The 24,325-nt window shown below is 48.7% G+C and overlaps 1 protein-coding gene across 3 annotated transcripts in view; it reads right to left on the bottom strand.

Moving 5' to 3' along the window:
• Window positions 1-4,768, bottom strand: part of LOC144158291 (uncharacterized) — a 44,235-nt gene extending 39,467 nt beyond the window's left edge. For 2 of the 3 annotated variants that reach the window (XM_077689091.1, XM_077689093.1), the window contains exons 1-3: window positions 4,492-4,768; window positions 183-283; window positions 66-122 (exon numbers count right to left, since the gene is read on the bottom strand). In XM_077689091.1, coding sequence (XP_077545217.1) covers window positions 66-122; window positions 183-283; window positions 4,492-4,529 — 196 coding nt within the window. In that variant the 5' untranslated portion in view covers window positions 4,530-4,768. Of the gene's footprint in view, window positions 1-65; window positions 123-182; window positions 284-2,417; window positions 2,510-4,491 lie in introns of all 3 variants that reach the window. The other variant, XM_077689092.1, reaches the window with a different exon arrangement.
• Window positions 4,769-24,325: the final 19,557 nt, after the last annotated feature.

The following is a 24,325-nucleotide window of genomic DNA, read 5'->3' as shown; positions in this document are numbered from 1 at the left end:
CTTACAATAACATGAGGGTGGTCGACTCCTCGTAAGGAACAAAAAACAAAGCTGCAGGTACTGACCGGGAAACTGTGCTCCTGACTGGGCACTGATGGAAAGCCTGAGGGAACACTGAGCACCTGGGGAGAAAATGCATGCGTCAGAGAACACCGAAAACCGCCGCGAAAGAGGTGCAGCACCTGAGGCAGCGTTGGCCTGTGTCCTCGGGATGCTGCCCACCGCAGCGGCAGGCCTGGCTGCCCCGGCCTGCTCCTCCAGCATCAGCGCCGCCACGGCAGCACTGCATGCGCAAGCACAAGTAGCAGAAGATTCACGGCACGGCCACAACGGCGAGTGGAACACCATTCGATTCAGACGCGATTCCCCACAATGCTTGCACCAGTGCTTGGTGCGCTGCACCAAAGCGCTCGGTTGGCCGCTCCAGGAATGGTGCCATGCACCGCGTCCCTCGATTACTCGTGGTGCAGAAAACTACTGCACCCACTACGCAGGAGGTGCAGGGATCAGGTTTCTACCCATTCAAAGAGAGGACGGGTTACTGCAGTAAAAGCTCGTTAATTTGAACTCAAAGGGGACCATAAAATTGTTCGAATTAAGCGCAGTTGGAATTAGTGGACGGGTGCCAGAATGAATGGAAATCACGCCACACTACGCAGGCAGGTCACAACGAGGCCACCTCTGGACTCGTTATCGCGAATTAGGCACTATTACATGTTTGTGGCACGTGATTTCGTAAATAATAATGGCATGCGCCGGAGCGCTGGTGCCGGCGGCGTGGCAGCCTCTGTAGACGAGAAATAAGCTGTTGCAGGAGCGTAGCGTGTGCGCCACGCTGTTGTTTTAATGCTCCGTTGTTTTGCACCTCTAGTAAATTTGGTTTGGATTTGCAGCACATTGTCATCACTCTGGGCCGACTTTTTCTGCCCAAAGCAATGAAAACCAGGGGATCATATTTTGAATTAACCGTTCTGGATACCGATGGGTTCGAATTATCGGGAGCCTTTTCCCCCATTGAAATGTACAAGGCTGTGCCAGGACCAGGGCGAGAGTTCGAATTAACAGAGTTGGAATTAACGGGCTTTTACTGTATATGACCATGATAGTTCTTGCCGTGCATGGCACTTGGAAATCGCGCATGGCCATACGCCATCACCACATCGATGCAAAATGGTCCAAAGAGGACATTTCCCAGTCCGTTTGACTGATTATTGAAGTGTGGAGGGCTCAGCCCAAGCCTCTGGAATGGTTATCGTGTTTGAAACACTAACAGACATGAAACAATTGTAGCCCTTACTCTGTTGGTCAAGTGCCAGCTAGAAGTTTTGGCAGTATACTGTTTTGTCTGTTGTGCTGTGCCCAAGTACGGCATTAAAGAAAAAAAAGGTGCAGCGAGTTGGTGCTGTGAGTGCGTGCCGTAGTTGTGGGTTGGCAGGCGGCTACCGGCAGTTGCAACGACTGCATGAAAATGTACAATGGTGCCACAGTGAAATACGAAGAATGCAGCACGCAACTTTCAGGACATGCCGCGCATCCTGGCGACAGGCAGTGTATGCACAGTACAAAGAAGTTACGAGAGTTCGTGTCCAACCTTGGTATGGAAAGACCATCATTCCGCGTGTGGGCGTTTTGGTTTGTCTTCCCACCGAGTTAGGTCACGGCTCACGTGAGCATTATCTAACTTCACTGGTGCGGCGAATGAAAGCGGTGCACACTACCATATTTCCTTATTTTTTATTTCGTGGAAAGCACCCAACAAACGATGGAAAAACAATGGTCTTTGCATACCAAGGTTTTTTCATGAAATCTCGTAACTTGTTCTTACTGTGCATACAGGCCCCACATCAGGATGCGTGGCATGTACTGATAGCCATGCACTCCGTTGTTCGTATTGCACGATTGTATGTCAAGCGCGAAAATACGCAAAATAAACTTTGCGTCGTTGCTCATGCATTCGGCGCAACCAAAATGGCCGTAAACTCCGAGTGGTACCGGATGACAGGCAAAGATGATGAGCAGGCAACTACGCCTGCACCTCGCTCGTTGTAAACATGCAGTGGCACTGCTGACGGTGCAACCATGGTGCATGCCACCGCAGAGCCATGCCTGTGCACTGCACCACAGAAATTTCTCTGCAACGTTGCCATGCACTGCTTCTGAAACGAATGGGGCTAAGCGCTTCACTGACAGTTCGCACACAAAGCTGGACATACACAAAATGGAAAAGTGCCAGCTTTCTTTGCTATCCATGGTCAAACAAACTAGAGACGCTACTATGCAAAAACAAAAAGTTCATTCCATTGTTTGAGTAGACTGTTCAGGGCTACCAAGCACTCGTGTTCATTGTGTCCGAAAGCAAAGCCGAAAGAATCTTGATATGAGGACTGACATTGCGATCGATTGTCAGCAATACCTACCGTAAAACTTGAGGGCAGCAAAGACGACGTGAATAGCTGCTGCAGGGCGTCTGGCGTGCTACACCACCGTGCTGCAAGTAGGCATGGAATCACTGGACGGGGAACGAAGGGCTCACCTCGGGTAATGCTGACTGTTTTCAGAAGCCTGATCAGCAGCAGCAGCAGCAGTGCGCTCGGCACGGCAGTTTCCCCTACCGTGGCAACCACGAAAGGCTCCCCCAACCGTACCATGCGTGCGAGCCTGGCACTTAGCGGGGCCGGCTGCTGCTGCCTCGAACGATCAGGTCGAGGGAGGGCGAAAAGCAGACGCAGTGCCTCTTCTGCGGACAGACCACAGGATAATGTTCGGCTTTGTTCTGAGGAGCAGGATCGTGGTGGGGTTGGTCCTGTAAGCTTAATTTTTTTGTGTGTGGGTGGTTGGTCCCCAAATATGCAGCCAGTCCAATATTTGCAGTAGCCTAGGCCATCTTAGCTTAGCGCTTTTTGCAAGTACGCTCCACAGAAATCTGGTCTGGTTTACTAATACCTTTTTGTGTGTGTGTGGTTGGTGCACAATCTGCAGGGTCATGCTAACTCAGCTCTTTTCCTTTTTTTGCGTGTGCTTGCTTCACAAATCTGAGGCCGAATTTTAAGGCTGGGCGAAAATTGCCATCCGAGTCCTTTTGCTGCAATGGAGACGCCCTGAGGGTGGTGAGCTACCATCACAAGCTCATGGCTGGTGCACCGATGCCCATATATACGAGCTCAGCCAACACACCCTACCACCACTGCCACATACCCACTCGAGGTAATTGGCCAAGACGATGACAGCTTCCATCCGAAGATTGATTGATTGATTGTGGGGTTTAACGCGCCGACGCAACGCAGACGATGAGGCGCGCCGTAGTGGAGGGCTCCGGATTAATTTTGACCACCTGGGGATCTTTATCGTGCGCCGAAATCTCGTACACACGGGCATTTTTGCTTTTCGCCTCCATCAGAAAAGCGGCCGCCGCGGCCGGGAATCGAACCCGCGACCTCATGCTCAGCAGCGCAACGCCTTAGCCACTGAGCCACCGCGGCGGGTTTCCATCCGAAGATCATGGCCTATTCTAAGGACGTACTATTATACCTACTCACGGTCTCACTTTCTCTGCTTTTCCATGCGTTGTCCTCGTACTGTCGGTATGTTTGTGCATGTTATCCCCCTATGCAATGAAGGGAAATTTCTGTAATGGATTGGCTAGTGTTGTTCTTCAATGAATACTGAAATGGTTAGCCCTACCACTTGCTGCTTCAGTTGGGGTGAAGAAAATTAGGAGGAAAAGAAAGGGAGAAATAGGGAAGTAAAACCTAAAAAGTAAGAAGGGAGATAAAATCACATTGGATCGAAGCAAAAAAAAAAAACGCAACAGGAAAGAAAGCAGGAGTGTTCTAAGCTGGGTTAGTTGGTACTGTTTCATAACGGCTAACAGCACGAAAACTGGGCGAAAACAGCGCTTCTTTGACTGCCCCCCCCCCCCCCCCCCCCCCCTTTTCGCGTTTCCGTTCAGTTTTCGCGCTGTTAGCCATCAAGGAAAGAAAGACCTCGGTCCCAGGGGTTAGAAAAGTTCCGAAAATACCGGATCATTAGGACAATGAACAGTGCCTTTGACAGCTATTCCGCCACGGTCCAAGAAAGAGATGCGGCAGTCGCACAAGTATTCTTTTACACTCATAATCGGCTATTGCCGATTGGAGTTTACCGAAAAATGAAAACTTCGTCCAAACTTGCTTGCATCATGAGAAAGGGGAAAAAAAAACGTTCACCGGACGAATGGAGCGCGACACCAACCGGGCCCTTGACAGCACAGACAGCAGGGAAGAAAAAAACCGTGTTTTGATCCGCAACACCGACACAACACGCCGAACAGCCCCACCTCAAATGGTACACAAAGTAAAGCCGAGCATTTGCGTGTGGTCGGGTCCGCAGGATAGGCACTGCGATATGCAAACACGTAGTCCCTCGAAAACAAACCGCGAAGAAGCCGGGCGGGGGTGGAGGGCCACAGGCGCAGCTCCCTCCATCTATGCAGGCGATCGAAAGCAGACCAACCTTTTCTGAAGTGGCGGGCAGACCAACTTGTGAAACATGTGCGCGCACACTTACGACCCGCGAGCACTGGCCGGCGCAGGGCGATGCGGGCACACGTGTGAGCGTCCACCGCCACTTCCGGGAAAAATCACCCGCACAAAACGCGCCACAGCCTCAGAGTAAACAGTCAGCGCAGAACACAGTCGCAACGAGGACACAGAGACAGAGATATCAAACAAGGCGAAATGACAGATGACAAACAACGGCGGGCTTATAGGGTGGATTGGAATGGATTGGCTATGTCCGGATACAGGGAAACAAAAAGCAATTTCCGATTAAAAATTTCAAGTCCGGCCACTAAAGGTCCCAGCCAACAAAACAAAACCCGGATACTGCAAGGTGAATCTCCAACGGAGTGGTTTTTGGCATAGAGTTTTTTCAATATTATCAAAAGAGAAACTGGTTTTTCGCACTTGATCTCATCCCACTACTCTCTGCGCATGCGCCCCGTTACTATAGCAACAGAAACGCGTCGTCTGTTTTCAGGACGCCTCAGCGCGAAATTCAAACACGAAAGCGCGGTGGTGCCGCACGCCGCACGTCGAAACACGTCGTCACCGCATATCCGATTGCCGCAGATTAATGCAAACGTGCGCGCAAGTGATTCGGCGCATTGCGAGTTCGTTTCGTGCGTGTGTGTGTGTGAGAGAGAGAGAGAGAGAGAGTGTGCGCGTTTTTTTTTTTTTTTTCATTTTTGCTCTGAGGTCTCACACGCGGAACAGTTAAATTCATAATCTTGCATTTTTAGGCAATACATCGTCTATGCGTGTGGTTGTACAGATGGTGCGATAGACAGACACTCGCGTAGTCGATGTGGCTGGAACGCTATGTACTTAGTGTCGCGATTCTTCAGAGAAGCGAACCCGGAGCCTTTAATTGTTGCCACCTCAAACGTGTGGTTTTAATTATGGCATTACACGAGCGGTCTGTTATGATGTAAGGCGTCACCGTGAGGCAATCTTACGTAGAGTTTTGGGGAGCTTGATTTCTGGTTCAATGCGCTCACGTGCGTTGATCAGACTATCTGGTAAAATATTTTAGCGTGAATAATGCATTAATCAATTTTTTTGGTAGGGTCTATCAAACCCACAACTCTAGCTTTCATCGCAATGGTCGCTTGATACCATTGACGCCCTTGGCTGTACACCCTATCCTGGTAGCGTGTGCTTCGGAAACCGACTCGCCAATGCAAGCACGATATTGTCATTTGCAAGTGATGTATGCTTTGTTTTGCTTGTCCTGATTTTATTTGATGAAGATGTTCTGTGGCACGTGTGTTGTGAAAGAGAAAGAGAGTTCAGGTAAGTTGCTCAACAGTCAGGTTTTTAGGTGTGGTCAGTGTCATGGAGTTCCTAAAGGAGACAATCCACATGCCCGTGGCTGTTCTGTTTTAGTAATTACTAGTAAATCAATAGAAGCAGCTCCCCGTTGTGATATATTTGTATACACTGTGTACCCCACATACGTTTATTCAACAAAATTAGCCCTATTTATTCACATGTAGTGAATATGTGCCGTGCTTCGCTCTTTGCAGTTTTACCTACCATAAACATTGGTGCGACGCTCCTGTTACTGACAAACTGGCGTCGTACTGGAGACGCTGTTCTGGTAGGTTGAACAAGCGGGCTTTCAGTGTAGGCAATGTTGCGGTGTCACTAAAGGAGGTCTACATGCCATTGGAAGCATATTGGACCATATTCGACTGGTGTCTTGGTGAGAGAGTGAGTAGAAGCAGCTGTGTATTGTAGGTAATAGTGCATTGCCTCCATCTTTTTAAATATTGTGTATGTCATGCTGTGTTTCATGCTGGTGTATGGCAACACTGGTGCAGGTCATGCTGGTGTATGTTATGTATGCACGTCATGCTGGTGTGGGCCTGAATTCACAACTGTCATATTGGACTCATGCATTTTTCAGGATTTCTTGTTTGCTGTGAGTACCATTAATTGAATATTGTAAACATTGGTCGTGCTTCTGCAGAGGTCGTTACGTGTGGGGTGTTCCTGCATTGTACCCGTGTAAATGTAGGCCTGTTGGATGCCTCGCTTTCTTTTTTCGGATTTCCGGACAAGTACAAGTTGCTGAACTGGCTTGGGATATTGTTTCAAGTTTTTTAACAGCGATTCTGTTCTGCGAATCATAATTTTTCGTGTCCGCATATAACCATACCAAGAAATTTCCACCGCGTGCACGTGAGCGTGAGCCTCGCGGCGACCACCCGGCAGTTAACAAAACCAAGAAAATGCTTAGCGCTCGTGTGTGCGTGCCTCGCGACACCCGCCCGGCGTCCCCTGCGCACGTTCGTTAAGCCAAGCATACCCACTTAGGACGATTGTTAAACATTGTGGCGACCGCCCGGCAGTTAAAAAAACATAAAAAGGCCGAGCGCTCGTGTGTGCGTGCCTCGCGGGGACCGCCCACCATCCCGGACGCACCTTTTTCAAGGCAAGCCCACTTATGGAGATTGTTCAAGCCCACATAGGGAGATTGACTGAGATTAGTAAAAAAACTAACTCCAGCGTTCGCCGTAATCGTGGCAACACTTGCCCGGAACGAGAAAGACGCGTCATAGCGTGCGCCACTCAAAGGTGATGTCCAATGATTATCACTACAAAAAGAAAATGACAGAAGCTCACACTTATAGCAATAATGATGCACTAGAGGTCGTTGCGGCAGCGATGAAGGAGCAAATAGGCTGCAATCGTGGAAATAAACCGTCGTGGTAGTCATGGAGGTTACGTACAGCTTCGTTACATTCAAGGTGAGATTTTTTCATTTTTTAGTAAATAAATGCACTGCAAGAAATGCAACATAAAAAAGAAATTGTCTTCTGGTCGAATCGCCCTCTTTTGCGAATCATATAAATTTAATGGGCAATTTTTTCTTGCTTGACATTTCAGGATCCATCAAACAGTAGAAACTATGCATTGTTTGACTTTTGGATGCCCTGCATGCGTGCCCTTCACGTACTAAATGAGAAAGAATGAGATAAGGTAATCTGATCATTGAGATACACCATCAGACGCCACATCACAGCCTTGTGCAAATAAATTTTTTTAAATAAATGGATAGTTCATGAATCCTGGCCTATCATTTGTCGTTCAAGCATTTTGTTATTGATTGGCATAATCCAGTTTTGCCAACGAGTGCTGAACCGAATACTTAAGAATCCTGACTGTTTTCTTCACAATAGCAGCGCGTATATTACTTTTTCTGACTGCGGTTCTTTTGGCAACTTCAAATGTACGACGTAAACGCGCGTTGCGCGGTGTGGGGACGCATCTGCTTGAGAGCGTTCGCGTTAGTTCATGCCGCGTGCTTCTTGGTGAGGTTTATGAAGGAGCCGAAAAACAACCGCGTGATGAAGCGCATCTTTCCAACAACAACAGTATTTCGCTTCCCGCAAGCATATTTCCTGGCCAAATGAAAAAAAAAAGCATGCCCGCATGGCGAGAAGCGCGTGCAAGGAGCTTCAACCCCGCAGTTGCGGGTATACGTTTCCTTTTAGAGCGCAGCCCTTTAGCGGCCGCCCCTGGGCTGAGCCGCGTCGTCGTCGTAACCGAGTGAACGATGGCCAGAGAGAGAGAGAGAGAGAGAGAGAATAGTGAAAGAGAGCAAAGGAGGAGAGTGTCGCCAAATTGTGAGGGGCGGGCATACGGATGAGAATTTTGAACAGAGGGAGGAGGGGGGAAGAGGGGGGGGGCGATGAGAGTTTAAAGCAGGGGTGAGGGGGAGATGGGGGAGGAAGCAAATCTCTTAGGTTAGCTAAGACTAGGGCAAGTAAGCGTAATAACGCGGGCAAGTCAGTTGCTGACAACCGATGCCCCGATTCAAAGGGAAAGCAACTAATCATCGTCATCATCATAGGCGTGCGCACAGGGGGGGCAGGGGGGGCGGCCGCCCCCCCTAATCATCTGAAGGGGGGCGCCAAATTGGTCCATATTTTGCCAATGTAGCACATTAAAGTAAAAATTTCTGATGAGAAATATTTTGTATGTGTTGCAATTCCATCGCATTGAAATAAAAATTTTATAACCATCCCTCTTTGCACTGCGTTCGGACCCCTAGGCCTTCAGTGGGAAGAGGTCAGGAGTTGCTGTAAGGGGGGGCGCAGCGGTAAGACTTTGCCCCCTCTAATCGAGAACTCTGCACACGCCTATGGTCATCATCACGGACTAGTGAAGACTAGTGAATTAAAAAAAGAACACATAAAGGGATAAGGAAGCGGAGGTTCACACTTTTTTTAGCTGGGTAAAAGTTTTTAAATACCGCTTTTCATATATCGCATACAAACGAATGTATGTTGGGGCGCTACGGATACGGATTCGATTTTATGGCTTTTCCCTTCGAAACGGGCAAACTACCTCACTAGACAATGCTATGAGTGTCCTAGCCACACAGTTTACCGTCTAACACTTCACATCAGTCAGTTTCTTCTTGCTGCCCTTATACTGATCGCTGCCTCCAGGCCTAGTTGCTCGGTCATTCTCCTCGACTCCACGTGCACAGCCCCACCGGCGTCCGCTGGGATAACCTCACTAGCCATGTGATGACGATGATGATTAGTGACCTCCCTTTTGTATTGAGGTGACGGCATGCGCCATGTAGCCTATCTTAGTCATTTAACAAAATTTAGTTAACCCTCAACTCGTGTTTCTTTTCAATTATGCCCTGCCGCTACGCTGGCTGGGATGACACTTTATCTATATCTTCCATGCTTCTTCTCCACCAATAATCTAGCCTCTGGTCAGTAGTACATATTGCATACCAGTTATTGCTTCCATTAGCTGCGAAGCACAGTGCTTCAGGAATTAAGACTTTCCCCCTTCTCCCAGCTGGCTGTGTCTTCTGGCATTCCATTACAACATGACCCATTGTTTCTTTATCCCTGCCACATCCCACACATGTCTCATCCTGGGCCGAATGTTTGCTCATGTAAGCTCAAGTTCTCAAGCAGCCAGCCCGGGCCTCAAAGAGCAGCGCACTGCGTTTATTGTTGTCATAACAGTTCTATTTCCGGATCTCTTGTTTTATAGATTCCCAATGATTCATTCTTTTTGATTATCCCCGCCCACATGCGCGTCTTTGTTTCCTTCACTTGCTTTTTAACTGCCCCCCATTGTTTATCTACCGCGGTCAAGTTATATTTAGTCGCCAGCTTTCGCGTCCTCATCCGCCATTGGGTGTCCACACTTTTAAGGTACAGGTACCTGTGCTCTCTGGCTGCCCACTTCTCATGTAAAGGTCCAAGCCGCTCAACAAAACGTATTTTACTTTGTGGTTCCCTCGCCTCAAATGAAGCCAAACCCATATCGCCTTGTACCACATAATTCGTAGTCTTGCTCTGAGATTTCCGTGATCATCTGCCGACTGCCTTTTGGTTAACCTCGAGTCCCGAAATGATATCTTACTTTAAGCATAATACGGCATTATAGAACGTGAGCGCCGGCACTATTATACCTTTCCAAATGCCTCGTACTACCTCGTACTTGTTGTATCCGCAAAGTGCTATATCGTTCATTATTGCTGCCTTTCGTCTCCCTTTCAGTTAGAGGTGTTCTTCAAGGGAATTCAGGTGGCCTTTTCCTTCATTAAGACAGATCCCCAAGTATTTGTACTGATTTACTAATGGTATGACTTCCTGTTGAATCCTTGCTGGCATTCGCTTCCTCGTTAAACAGCAGGAGTCCAGATTTCTGTGGTTTAAAATGTAGCCCTAGTTACGTCACCTCATCACCACAAATCTCTGCCACTTTTTGTACGTCTTTCGCATTATCTGCCAGCAGCACTATATCATCCGCGTACATAAATCCCGGGATTCATTGCTGCACTAACTCTCCATTCCTTCGGTACGAGAAGTCAAAGCCTAATCAACTTTCCTCCAATTGTCTTTCCATTCTTCTAACGTAAAGTGTGAACAGCAATTGCGAAAGAGCGCACTCCTGTTTTAAAACTCTTCGAGTCTATACGGGCTCTGTGCATGTACGCCCTTCCCATGTGATATGCGCCTTGTTACACTCTTATATTGCTCTGAGCCCTCCTACAAATTCTAATCAAATCCCCTCTTCTTCTAGTGCATGCCACAACAATCCGCTGTTTACGTTGTCCTAGGCTCCGTTTATGTCCAGAAACATTAGCCATGTTCGTCTGCCATGTGCTGCCGAAATTTCGATGGCATGGGTTAATGCGAAAATATTGTCTTCTAAGCGCCAACCCGGCTGAAATCAATTTCGCAGTTCCCCTAAAATACCGTTACTTCTCCCCACTTCAACCACCCGGATTTGATGGCTTGTATAGTTAATCTATAGAGCCCTGACATGACTATAATTGGCCTTTACGAGCTCGCCTTGTCTTTCTCTCCCTTGCCTTTATAGATCAAACTTATTCTGCTTTCGCGCGATTGCGTTGAAATACCCTCAGATTTTATAGCGCGCTCGATGGCTTTATACAAGTGCGCCTTTCCCGCTGGTACCAACTGGTTGATAATCACTATTCCATCCGGCCCGGTTTCCGTATGTTTGGGAACATTGTTTTCTGCGTTTGTCCAATCCAAAACTTCGGTATAGAATATTTCACCTGTCGTGCTTCTATTGGCCACCTGTGTCCGGTTAGCAGATATCTTGCTTGTTTGGGTCACTAGCCACTGCAGTGCCGCCTGGTGGCAGGTCAGGCCAAAAGGTGAGGTCGATGTAAAATAGCAAAGAGTGTCACTGGGTGTTTGTGCCACCCGAAAATATTCAACTGATTGAAATACACAAATTTATTACATCAAATGAAACGAAAGCAAACAGTAATAATATCAAAGGGAAGGAGTTCGTGTCTTATTCACGCACTTGACACCCTGTAATATTTTTGTATTTTAGCCACATTACATATTTCCAGAATACAGTAATTTTACATCCCTCAAATGAATATCTGCGAGAAATAAATAAAACGCCTTGAAAGCGCAACGCACAGGCGTACAGGTTCGAAGATATTGAACTCACTCCTCTGGTAACAATTATATACCATTTTATATTAGAACTCAGAGGACAGAGCACAAAAAATAATAGATGACCAGCTGCTTACAATCCCACTGAACAGAATACGAAATTACGTGCTGGGCTACAATTATTCCACGGCGGTGAATCACCCTGCAAGAAATTTCCGCTGTAACAAATAGACCTGCAACTAAACATTCTGTGACAAAAGGAAATGTGACGACAGTGTCAGGACAGTTTATCAAACCCGGTTTTATCAAGCGGCCTTTCATCCCCCGCCGTGTGATCGACGGATGTTATATCAAAGCCGTTTTATCGAAAGAGCTTCACTCAGGCGTTTTATGCACCAAAATTCGCACTCGTCTTTTTAACTCTCTCCGGCTTCTCTATGCATGTACTGAGCGACGTTGGTGTCCACAGAAACTCTGTTTATTTAGGAAATTTTTTAGCAGATGTTTTTATTTCCTCTAACGTTGTTATGTTTCTCTGATGTCTGAATTGTTTGTCTCTGCAAACTGTTCTAATGATCACTGCGCTGGTGGGGCAGTGTTAAAACGAATATCCTACTCGCTCTAGTCTTCCCCTCCCAACTGTAGCGTATTACGGAATTTGAGCCTATACGCTCTAAAACCGTCATATAATCTGTTTATGTTTTATTACCACGCTTTTTTCGGTCAGCAAAAGCTCTAAATATATGTCGCTTCCATTCCACATGCGTGTAGCACTATTTGATGCTGGTGTTCCCGATGCAGAAATCTCAGCTGTAAAGCTAGATGCAGAACAAGAACAAAGAAAATAAATTTAGGAGGAAACAGAAAAAAAACCAAGAGCATGAACAAGTAACCCGTTCCACATTAAATCAGCATAGGAATACCTTGGGCGGCTCTGGATGACCCCCTTCTTGTTTAGTTCCTTTTTTCTCTGTTTTTTGTTTCTCAGGCACTTTGCAAATTGGCTGATGGTTTTTAGGGAGCAGGCCCAGGAGCCGCTAAGGTTACGGTGTAGCAAGCGAGATAAAAAAAACTAGCTGTAGTCTCTAGTTTTTCTGGGATAAGGCCTGTCGTCACATGGCGTTTCGGCATTGGGCGGTTGGTAATAAGCCGGTTCGTAACAGATGAGCAATCCCGAAAGGCCGGTTCAAAAGTGGGTATTTATTATAATAATTCTATAATAAAAGCTTATGATAATACCTTGAGTATTATAATAAACGAGGGAACGATACATTACTCCGAGCTGTTTTAGACTCAGTTAACAGTTCCAAATATTTACTACTTTAGCGCATTTTATTTACACAGACCAATAATACTGGAGCCACAAATTCTTAAACTGTCGGCTTCAGTTTATTTTTGCCGGGTTGGCTTCATTTCTTCAAGAGAACATAGTTTCCAGGTGGTGATTTGCGAGTGCGTGACGATGTTTGTGGCTGTTTTTAAAACTAGGTGTTTACATTTTTTACCATAGAGCAACAACTTCACTGCATAGTACTCTCTGAGCGAAATACCCATAGAACAGTGCCGGAACTATGTGAACGTGGACTACCAAAAGTTTGGCCACCGTCTGTCCCAAAGTTTTTTGGTCTGACGTACTTCGCAAAAGATCATGAAAGATTTTTAAAGCGCAAGGAGCCAAGGGCGGAACGCGCGTTCCTGCTGATGGGAGCGTGGCGACGCATATTCTTTTTGGCGGGGACTAGCACCACTAAATAAAGGCTTAGCTTATTTAGTGACGCTAGCGGGGACCATTCGTCCTCACCCTCCTTTTTGTGTGTTCATAATTCGACCAGCTTCAGCGGAGCGAAACGGGAACGGCTTAGCAGGTACTCCTCTGCGCTCTTCGCAGGAAAAAGAAAGGGGGTGGGGCCTACATTGCGTCAGTTTGTCAAAGATTGTGGCTACACGCCTCATCCCGGTCGTGAAAAGTGTTGCACGGAAGCTAGACAAACAACGTTGCAAGGGATATACAATAAATGATTTGTAGCCCACAACCTGAAGTACTCAAACCCAGGAGGCATTTTTCCTAACTGTTTTCTGGGCGCCAACAACTTTGTGTTAACCAATGCGGCACAGCCTGAAATCTAGCCTGTTCTCATATTCAACAGCAGAAAAAGCTTAGACGCCATCGGAAGCTCGTACGTTAGTCATACATGCCTAAAAGTTTGCCACAGCGTGCCGCTGGAGCCATGCTATGGATACGCCCGAGTCAATTATCCTAGCTGTCTTCGTTAGAAAACGGCGGCCGTTTGTTTTGTGCACCTTTGGGTGTGCGCCGGGGAGTGTGCGCCGGGGAGCTGAGCGCCGGGGAGTGTGCAATCAGGTTTCGGCGGCGCGTGCCCCTAAATCCTGGGAATGCAGGTCAAGACCTATACGAAAAAATGGCTACGGCTTAGCTCAGCTAACCTTGGATATGCAAAGCAAAAGCTTGGCTTAGTCTGTTTGAGCCTTACTTTAGATTTGTTAACCTTTGATTTAGCTGTATTGGCGACCACGTCTCAAAGCCCCCGCACGGGGCACCTTGAGTATTCATGGTGACGGTGAGCAGCGACACCGCGGACCCCGAGCTCCCAACATAAGCCGTGTCCAACCACGGCGAGGTGTTTAAAGGTGAAGGGTAGAAGCCGTAAACGGTGGCCGTCGGAGCCCTGGTCAAGCTCCGGCCGATGGGCTCCTTGCCTGTCTACCAGGCAGGGAGCTCCGGGAACTCTTTGACTACCAGGGTAAGGTCAAAGGAGAAAGTACCCCCGTCTCCCTGCTTTTATACTATGCTTTATGGTATTGTCTAACCCCCCCTCCCCCCAAACGTGATCGGCCCCCTAAAAGCGGCCGCCCCGAAGTATCGTTTCCCCCATTGCCATCTTTAACATTTCCTGAACCAGATCATTGCTCTCGATTTCTTGTCATGGAGTCCCTCAATCCAACCCACCCTCTTGCATCTCAGTCAGCCTTCTTGATCGCCAAGTATCTTGAGGCCATAATAGGAAAATCGTATAAGTGCAAAAAACAAAGGTCTGGTGAACTCCTCATCGAAATAAATGACAAGCAGCAGTCCACACAGCTTCTAGCTCAGACAAAACTGGCTGATCTAGACATGAGGGTCACAACCCATCGGAGCCTCAACAGCTCGCAGGGTGTGATATCCGAGCGAGATCTCCTGAACGAAATGGATGCGGATCTCCTTGCCGGCTTGAGGGATCAGGGCGTCACTGCCGTGAGACGCATCACCATCCGCAGAGACGACAAGGAGATTCCCACCAAGCACATCATCTTGACCTTTGACCGTGCAGATCTCCCACAACATATATATGCAGGTTTTATCCGGTGCTCAATACGTCCGTACATCCCGAACCCACGGCGCTGTTTTAAGTGCCAGCGGTTCGGGCACGGTACGAACTCTTGCCGTGGCCGAACGACGTGTGCAAAATGCGCGGCGCACGATCATCCGAGCGGAAACTGCCCATCCGAAACCCTCACTTGTGTGAACTGCGGGGGGCCGCATGCGGCACACTCCCGCAAGTGCGAAAAATTCCAACTAGAAAAAAACCCGCCCGCATCTTTCCACGGGGGGAACTCGAGTAAATGCGTCGCAGAGTGGTGGGGGTATCGCGTGAATGTTGCGTAATTGGGTATGATTTGGGAATGCTTAATTGTTATTTCTTCTTTATTATTCTTATTTATTGAATGAAGGAGAAGCGAAGGCAAGGAGTATAAAGTTAGTCTGTCTTTATTGCTTGGTGCCGTCAAGCAAAGCGTCAAGTAAAGCGAAAGCCAAGCAAAGACGCCCTTGACTGAATTCCGAACGCGCGCTCCGCCGCTTATATACACACCGCCCGCGTTCGAGGGAGACGAGTACGGGGGGGGAGACGCGCATGCGCACACTTCCGTACACAAGCGCGCGAACTTTCCACGCACCCACCACGCCGTTATGACGTGTACACGCCCTGCCGCCGTTACAGTTGAGCGCGACGCAGCGCACGGGTAGCTACGACGCATGCGCGCACAGACGCGCTCCCCCCCGCACCGCCGCAGCTGTTGTTGATAGCGACGGAGCGCACGGGGTACACGCACTCCTCCCGCACCACCGCACCTGTTGTTGAGAGCGAGGAGGGTACGGGGGAGAGACGCGCACCTGCGCCTCGACGCGACGCGCATGCGCAGTGAGCGTGTAGACGGCACCGACATCGACGAGTGACATCGCGAGCCTAAGAAATGCTCCGCATTTAAACAGATGAATCACCCAACGTGAAGACGAAACAAAAAACAGAGTAAGAAAAAGAAACAAAATGAAGGCGTGGTTGTTACGGCGCGTTTCTGGGTGCGAGGGGGAAACAAAACATGCACGCATGGACGTACAGTACCCACCCAAGACGTGCCCCAAGATTCATGTATGTGCGTGGTAGCGTGCGCCCTCCAAGTGACACTGTTCGATTATCGGCCATGGCCATCCGCGAACTGCCCAGGACATGTCCTGGTGCCCAATTTTGGCACAAAGGCGATTCTTGAACTGCACGCGTTTTACTCAGGACTACCTTACCGAAGATAAGGTAGTACAGAGTGTAGCGTAACAGCATATCCCATAGACAGATGATCTTTTGTCTGGCAAGAAAAAAAAAGAAAGCGGCCGTCATAGACGCCATAAATAGACGCGGCCGCGGAGACGCCAGCGCCCTCTCTCGCCCCTGCCGCGGATCCTCCCGCGGCGAAGTGCGAGGCACCCCTGCGAGGCACCCCGCTCGTCGGCACCCCAGAAAAGAAAGAACTGAAACTCAAGCGTGGCAAACTGTTCGCATGACGACGCAGTGAAACATCCCCCTCGCGAGGGGCACGATCAAATGCAGAGCATTTCCGGGGGCGCACGACGTTAAGTAGTTTGCGTTACGTTCATGTGGTTGCACTTGGGGCAACTGGTGACGAGAGAGCGCTCGTCAGCAGTAATTTGAATGAGTCAACGATATAAGGCGCGTTCGTGGCGTCCCATTCTGTGTCGGCTTTGTGGCGCAGTGGGTAGAGCACCATGTACATTGCGTTCCGCCCGCAGGGTCGAAGGATCGAAACCAGGCGCCGGATAGTATTTTCTTTTATATAGTGTAGGGGGAGGGGTGCGGACAACAATGGTGCGGACTACAACGGGACAACGCGGGTGACATCGTGAGTTACTGAAATGCTCTGCATTTAAAAATATCATAAACATTAAGGTCACTGAGAACATCACCTTTCCAGAGGCGAGAAAGAGGTTCGCCTCTTTCCCTCTGGGGAGGTATGCCGACGCAGCTCGCCGGGGGCCGGAGTGGCGTCTGGTGTCCACAGGGACCCAGTTCAGCGAGTCTGACCTTGTCCCCCGCCCCCCGCTGGGTTGCCTCACGCAGCCCAACCCGGCACCACGCCGCTTGCTCAGGCAGCAGCGGTTGTGGTGCAAACCACTTCTGTCGGGACCGGTGCCGCTCCCGCCTCTGTCTCCCCGTCCTCCAGTGCGTTGGAGGGTACCGAGGTGATGGACACCACGGGCCCCGCACCAGCTCCCACCGCCACCGCACCGCCCGTGCCACCTCTGGTGCCCCGGACGCCCTCGGCGGTGGCGGCTCAAACGAAGGGCTCCCGAAGGGGGGCCAAGTCCGGGGGCCCCGGTCCGTCGGGCACCCCTCGGACTTCCGACGACAAGATGCATGTCGGGCCGTTCCTGCCTGCAACGCAGCGCAAGGAGCGGCCACCAACTTCCAAGCCTACAGACAGGCCTAAAAAGCCTAATCCCAGAGTAACAGCCCCGGAAGACGACACATGAACACACACACACTCAAGTCATTCTTAAATGTAAATAATGGGAACAGGCAACATCATTCAATGGAACTGTAGAGGCCTTATCAACAATCTAGATGATGTGTACGAGATACTTCATTCACATCAGCCAATTCTCATGTGTCTTCAGGAAACACACCTAAATAGTAAATAGACTAACTTCTGGAATAGCTACTTGGTTTTTCGAAAAGACAGGGACACTCACACTTATTCTTCAGGTGGTGTGGCCATAGTAGCCCGAAAATCCTTAGCGTGTCACACCATCCACCTAAACACCATGCTTGAAACTGTCGCGATTCGAACAATTATTTATGGTAGGTTAATAACGGCATGCTCCCTTTACATCCCTCCGCATTACCAAATATCAAACACTGATTTTGAGTCCATGATAGATCCACTACCTGAACCGTACTTAGTCTTAGGCGACCTCAATCCACATAATTTAATCTGGGGCTCTTCCCGCACAGATGCCTGAGGTCGCCTAATTGAAAAATTTCTAACATCATCGGGAGCATGCCTTTTTAACAAAAACCAAGCTACATATTATAACATAGGACAAAACAGTTATTCACATCTTCACTTGGCTCTTGGCTCTGCAGTTCTTTTCCCATTTCTTGAGTGGCATGTGGACACAAACCTATATAGTAGTGACCACTTCCCCACCAAATTGACATAAATAGGCATAGGCACAAACACTTCCCCCTCTCATAAAAGGTTCAATGAGGGAAGAGCAAACCGGAGTACATTCACAGAAACATCTAAACTGCACTACACATCCATATAACACCTACACGTAGAAGAGGCGACCCAACTGCTCACGGCGCACATCCTCGACGCCGCCGCAAAGTTGATTCCCCAAGCCTCCGGTGCCCCACGCAACCCAAGGAGGCCCTGGTGGAACAAGGACTGCAGGCTAGCGCGAGTGGCCCAGAACAAGCCGTGGGGTGTCCTTCGCCGGTACCCCACGTCGACTAACTTAATTTCTTTTAAAAGAGCAAAGGCCTTGGGAAAGCGCATGCGCCGTGAGGCAAAACGGGATAGTTGGTGCTCCTTCATAACATCCGTAAATTCATACACATACACACGCAAGGTATAGACACGAATCCGTAAACTTAAAGGACCACATACACATAGCCTGCCCTTGGTCAGCACGACTGGGAACACACTAGAAGATCAGGCTAACACCCTTGCAAAACAGTTTCAACACGTGTCAAGCTCTGCACACTACACAAACACTTCCCTGAAACATAAAGCCTCTTGTGAAAAGAAGTCCCTACGCGACAACAACAAATCACAAACTTCTTACAACTCCCTGTTTTCACTACATGAGCTGAGGGCTGCTCTAAGTACGTGTAAACCCTCAGCTCCAGGCCCAGACAACATTACATATACAATGATACAGCCCTTACACACAGACACTCTTGTAACACTCCTTCACCTTTACAACAAGATATTTCTTTCGGGGCACATTCCAAAGTCTTGGAGGGAGGCCGTAGTTGTAGCATTCTTGAAAGAAGGGAAGGACCCTTCCTCTCCTGCTAGCTATCGACCCATTGCCCTGACCAGCTGCCTGTGCAAGCTACTCGAGAAGATGATAAATCGCAGGCTCGTGTACTTCCTTGAGTACAACGGTCTTCTCGAGAGCTGCCAGGCAGGCTTCAGGGCGGGGCGATCAACGAACGATCAACTCGTAGCTCTTGAAACATATATAAAGGATGCCTTTGTGCATAAACAATTTTGTCTTATGGTGTTTTTCGAAATAGAGAAAGCCTGTGACACCGCTTGGCGGTACGGTATCCTCAGTGACCTAAAGTCAATCGGTGTTGCGGGCAACATGTTGAACATCCTTTGTTGTTATATGTCGGAGAGAACCTTTCGCGTCAGAGTTGGTTGTGCAGTTTCAAATGTTCACGTGCAAGAAAGTGGCGTGCCGCAAGGTGGAGTGTTGAGCTGCACTCTCTTCATAGTAAAAATGAACCCTCTTGGAAAGGCACTGCCACCTACAATCTCTTATTCCATGTATGTAGATGACGTGCAGATATCCTTTAAATCGTGTAAGCTGTCCATCTGCGAACGTCAAGTCCAGCTCGGCGTCAAGAAACTTGCCGGCTGGGCTGACAAGAATGGCTTTACTCTTAATCCCGCGAAAAGCTCTTGTGTTCTGTTCTCCAGGAGGCGTGGCGTCCACATGGACATAGACATCACTCTTGCGAATGTACCAATTCCTGTGAACAAGGAGCACAAGTTTTTAGGTATTTTATTTGACGAAAAGCTTACATTCATCCCACATATCAGACAGCTCAAACGCAAATGCTTAAAAACAATGAATATTCTTAAGGTCCTCTCACATCAATCTTATGTGGCCGACAAACAACTCCTGCTGTGCCTGTACACAGCGTTGGTGGGGTCTCGGCTCGACTACGGCAGTGTCGTGTATGGGTCGGCTATAAAAACAGCACTGAAAATGCTCGACCCAGTGCTGCATCTTGGCCTTCGCCTCTCATGTGGGGCATTCCGCACTAGCCCTGTTGAAAGTCTTTATGTCGAGTGCGACAAATGGTACCTAGGGCATCAGCGGGAGTATGTTGACCTGTTGTATGCATCCAAGATCGTGTATCTGACCAACCATCCTTTTATACCATCATGAACGATACATCAAATTTACAACTCTTTTTAAACAGGCCATCTATTTCCTTACCGTTCCCTCTCAATGTTAGGGAGGAGGCTTCTGCACTCAATGTCCCCCTTTCAGACACGCACAAGACACCCATTCATAATTTCATCGAACCATGGCATCTTCGTCCTGTATAATGCGACCTGTCATTCACTCTTGTAGAAAAAAATAAGGTACCCAGGAATGTAATTCTGCAGCACTTCCTGTTCCTGCAGGACAAGTACAGGTGCGCAGAAAACTGGTTGTTCTGTCTCTTGTGCAGCGCACGGACCAAATTTTAGAGTTATCAAAACAATGAAGTTTCATAGCAGTATTTACACGGCAGAAGCGTATGGCATTTTACTCGTTTCAAATCACATCCTCGAACATAAGATTCCAAAGTCCATCGTCTACACAGATTCTCTAAGCGTTGTGCAGACATTGTCATCAGGAAGGTCGTCAAAAAACGATGTAATCAATGTTCTTTTAAAGGTCATAATGACTGCATGTACTTCAGATTTATAAATAACCATATGCTGGGTACCAGGTCACTGTGGGATTCCTACCAATGAGACCGCTGATCAAATGGCTGGTGCTGCGGCTCTCATGACCACAGTTGACATAACAACAGTACCTTACACCGACCTAAAGGCACACATCAGACGACAGCTTCGTAACACATGGCAACTACACTGGAGTCAACCAACCGACAACAAACTACATGTAATAAAGCCACACTTGAAACAGTACACAGCTGACTCACACAACAGACACACGGAAGTCGCCTTGGGTAGGCTGCGGATAGGGCACACGCATGCAACGCACTCGTATCTGCTGACGGGATCTTCTAGACCTCAGTGCAGCAGGTGCGGAGAGGCCCTATCCGTAGTGCACATACTAATCACATGCAAGGCACTTCACACAACACGACACAAACACTTCAGAGAACTCTACAGACAACATATTCCCCTATATCCATCGTTTTTTCTAGGTGACGGTGCCATTGTTTCCGTGAAACGTGTGTTTGAGTATTTGTCAGACGTCAAGTTTTTAAACCTCATTTCCTATCACGCATAATGAAATCTGGCCCTGTACACCAGCCATGCTCATTGTCGTTTTGTGATTTTACTTTTGTTTTTGCTGACTTTACTTAGTGTTTAAGGTTTCACCCCTCATATATGACTATTGTTTTGGCGCTCTTTGCCCCAGTTGGCCTTGCGCCATAAACATCCAACCATCATCATCACGTCTCAAAGCCGTTGGGTTCCGTGCAACGCTCACAGAAGGAGGCGGGGCGAACGCGGCGTTCATTCATGGCGAACGCGCCGTTCCTCTTCGCCGGGAGCCACGTTGCCCGAAACAACCCAGCGCCGCATGCATGGGAGGCTGCGGGGGTGGTTCGCAGCGGCGGTGGTCCGCAGCGGCGGTGGCTACCGCTGTCGGCGCCCGCAGGCGCCAACAGCGTGCCCGCTGAATCAGACGATGCGCTTCGAGGGGTGTGTCGCCGGGGGTGTGTCTCCGGTCAAAAAGTTCACTTACGCATCCTCCACGAAATCAATGGCCGAAAGTAGTAAAGCTTTGCTTTAAAAAATTCCCCCGCATTTCCCCGAAGGGGAGTATGAGGAAGTGCGAAGCACGGGGTGATGCTATGAGGGGGAGTTTGTTGAAGTTTGGTGGCATTTTGCCCGTTAGTTACATTAACACCCCCTCGTGATCACGTTCGGCTTAACACGCCTCGTTTGTCCCTCTGCGGAAATCTTGGTGAATTAATGTGTATGTTCGAGAGATGTTCGAGAGGGAATGTAATCACGCACACACACACACACACACGCAAAGTAAAGTGAAACGACAGTATTTATTTCAGCACTTGTTTGTGTTGTCGTTGTATGCGACGGTCATTACGACCGCCTTGTGGTCGCTAAAGTGGAGCGTTAAGGGTTGTTGCAGGACAGCCTTATATTACAGTTTGAATGCGTTAAAGATATAACGCGCGTTACTAACACTGATATCAGCGTCGCGTCCGTGGCTTAGCTGCTGGCCCGATGTTCCCCTGCGTCTTCACTGTCTTGCTCGCGTCCATTTCCGTAGTGGCCTTGCCCGTTGCCTTCTCAAGGCTGTCCCCTTTTGAATCACCGGCGTCCGCCTCCAGAGAAGAGTCGGCTGCTGGCCCGATGCTTCCCTGTGTCGTTACTGTCTTGCTCGGTTCCTTTCCCGAAGTGGCCTTGCCCGTTGCCTTCTCGAGGGAGGCGGACGCCGCCGCTCAAGAAGGGGGCAGCGTTGAAACTACCGGAGCTGAGAGCGCAATAATGGAGTTCGAGGTGCAGCCAAACAAGCGCCGTCATGAAGATGGCCCAGAGGCTGGGGAGGAACCCAACCAGCGAAAGCCAGAGGCGCCGTGGCAGGCCGTACGGGGAAAAAAGAATCATCGAGCAGCAGCCAAGCCAGGAGGGTTGTCGCCTGGACAAGGCGGCACTAAGATTACGTGAACACGTGTAGGCCAACGCACATCATACGGCGTGAGATTAAGGTAAGCGCCATGCGCTCGGTCTGGTTTCCCTAAATGTTGTCCTTCCATAAGCCATTTCGATTAGCTACCCTCAATGTACGAGGACTCTCAGCTAAGAGGAGACAAAATCAACTGTACCGCATTGTAACGGAGAAAGATCTTGACATCATCGCCATTCAGGAAACGAAAGTCGAAAGTGAGGACCAGACCGACGTTATGGTGCGGCCTTTTACAACGCGCTACTATGTATGTGTTAGCCACGCTGTTGGACTGTCGGCAGGCTGTGTTCTTCTGATACGCAAGTCGTTAGAGGTGGTGATTGAAAACGTAACAGCATGCCAAAATGGGCGCTTTGTATTTTGTGATTTCTCTTTATCATCAGAGCAGTGGCGAGTGATTTGTGTATATGCACCAACTAGAGTGCAAGAAAGGCGCGATTTTTTTGAAGAAATAGGAAAATACTGCAGCAGCGAACGATATACAGTGTTACTGGGTGACTTTAATTGTGTTTGCTCGGAATGGGACAAAACCAGCAATACGCCTTATCGTGATGTAAGCACTGTATTATTATGCGAAATTGTGAATGATTTCGGTCTGGAAGACGTGGGAGATTGTTTTGGCAGCGGAAAAGATGTCCAGTTTACACATTTTCAAGGGGCTAGCCACGCCCGCTTGGATAGGGCATACATTTCAGCCGAATTGCTGCCTTCGTGTTGTGACTATACCGTATCCCCTGTTTCGTTCTCCGACCACTGCTTAGTTTGCTTTTGCTTTGGTAGTAAAAAGGAAAACACCAAGAAATTTACATGGGATTTATGGAAAATAAATGACAAACTCTTAGAAGATGATATTTTTATGGAACGAGTAAGAAACTCTTTGGAAAAAATAGAAAAGTGCAGCAGTGAAAAATACGGCGTTCAATGGGAACACTTCAAACAAATAAAAATGGGAGCAATCGAAAGGGCAAGTGCCATTAAAAAGGAGAAACAAAAGCAAGAAAGCCTGTTGCGCACTATGTTGCAGACGATGGTTGCTGAAGAAAGGCGAGCACCGGGGGCGTTTAAAGAAGAGATACGGGCCACAAAAGCTAAACTTGAGCAGATAGATGCGGAGCGGTATCACGCAGCGCTTGTCAGAGCGAGAGCGGAAAAATTCATAGCGGGCGAAATGCCCACCAAGAGAGCGCTGGGGACGGAAAAAAGATACGCTCGCCGTAACGAAATAACGGAAATTGAATATAATGGCACAATTAGCAGTGAAAAAGTAGATATTGAACGTGCTTTTTTTAAGTGCGAATGCACTTTATAAGCGACCCCAAACCATCCACCGCCGGCGGCGTTGGCGTCCGCAGTGTTCCTCTATATTTGAAAAAGAAACAGCATCCGGCGCCAGGTTTCGATCCGAGGACTTTGCGGCCGCAGCGCGACGCTCTACCGACCAAGCCACGGACGCGACAGTGATATCAGTGTTAGACGCGCCTTATATCTTTAACGCATTCAAACTACGTCGTCAGCGGTGTGCGTTGGCGACTCAGCGGCGTTATAGCGGCTTGATAACTGCGTGGTGTACACGTGATACTACAAACCCGATGGAAGAGATGGAAGAGAAGGCGGCGAGGCGGTGGGCTGCGGGGGCCGAGCGCAAGCGCCGCAAGCGGGCCGACAACCGTGCATTCGCACTTTCACATTCTCCCCCTCGGGGAAATGCGGGGGAATTTTTTGAACACTATAGGACCTTGTTTTCTCGAAGCCCTATTGAACTGGCAAAGTTTAAAAGTGAATTTGTGTCACTCCTGCCAAAAATTGATGATGAAGCAAAGTCACTTATGGAATCCCGTATCACCGTTGAGGAGGTTAAGGAAGCTATTGAC

This window comes from Haemaphysalis longicornis, unplaced genomic scaffold (genome assembly GCF_048455015.1).
Source record: "Haemaphysalis longicornis isolate Haplotype H1 unplaced genomic scaffold, Haemaphysalis longicornis Haplotype H1 scaffold_10, whole genome shotgun sequence".
NCBI lineage: Eukaryota > Metazoa > Arthropoda > Arachnida > Ixodida > Ixodidae > Haemaphysalis > Haemaphysalis longicornis.
The sequence above is the reverse complement of the archived record's forward strand: the minus strand, read 5'-3'. Positions and strand labels throughout refer to the sequence as shown.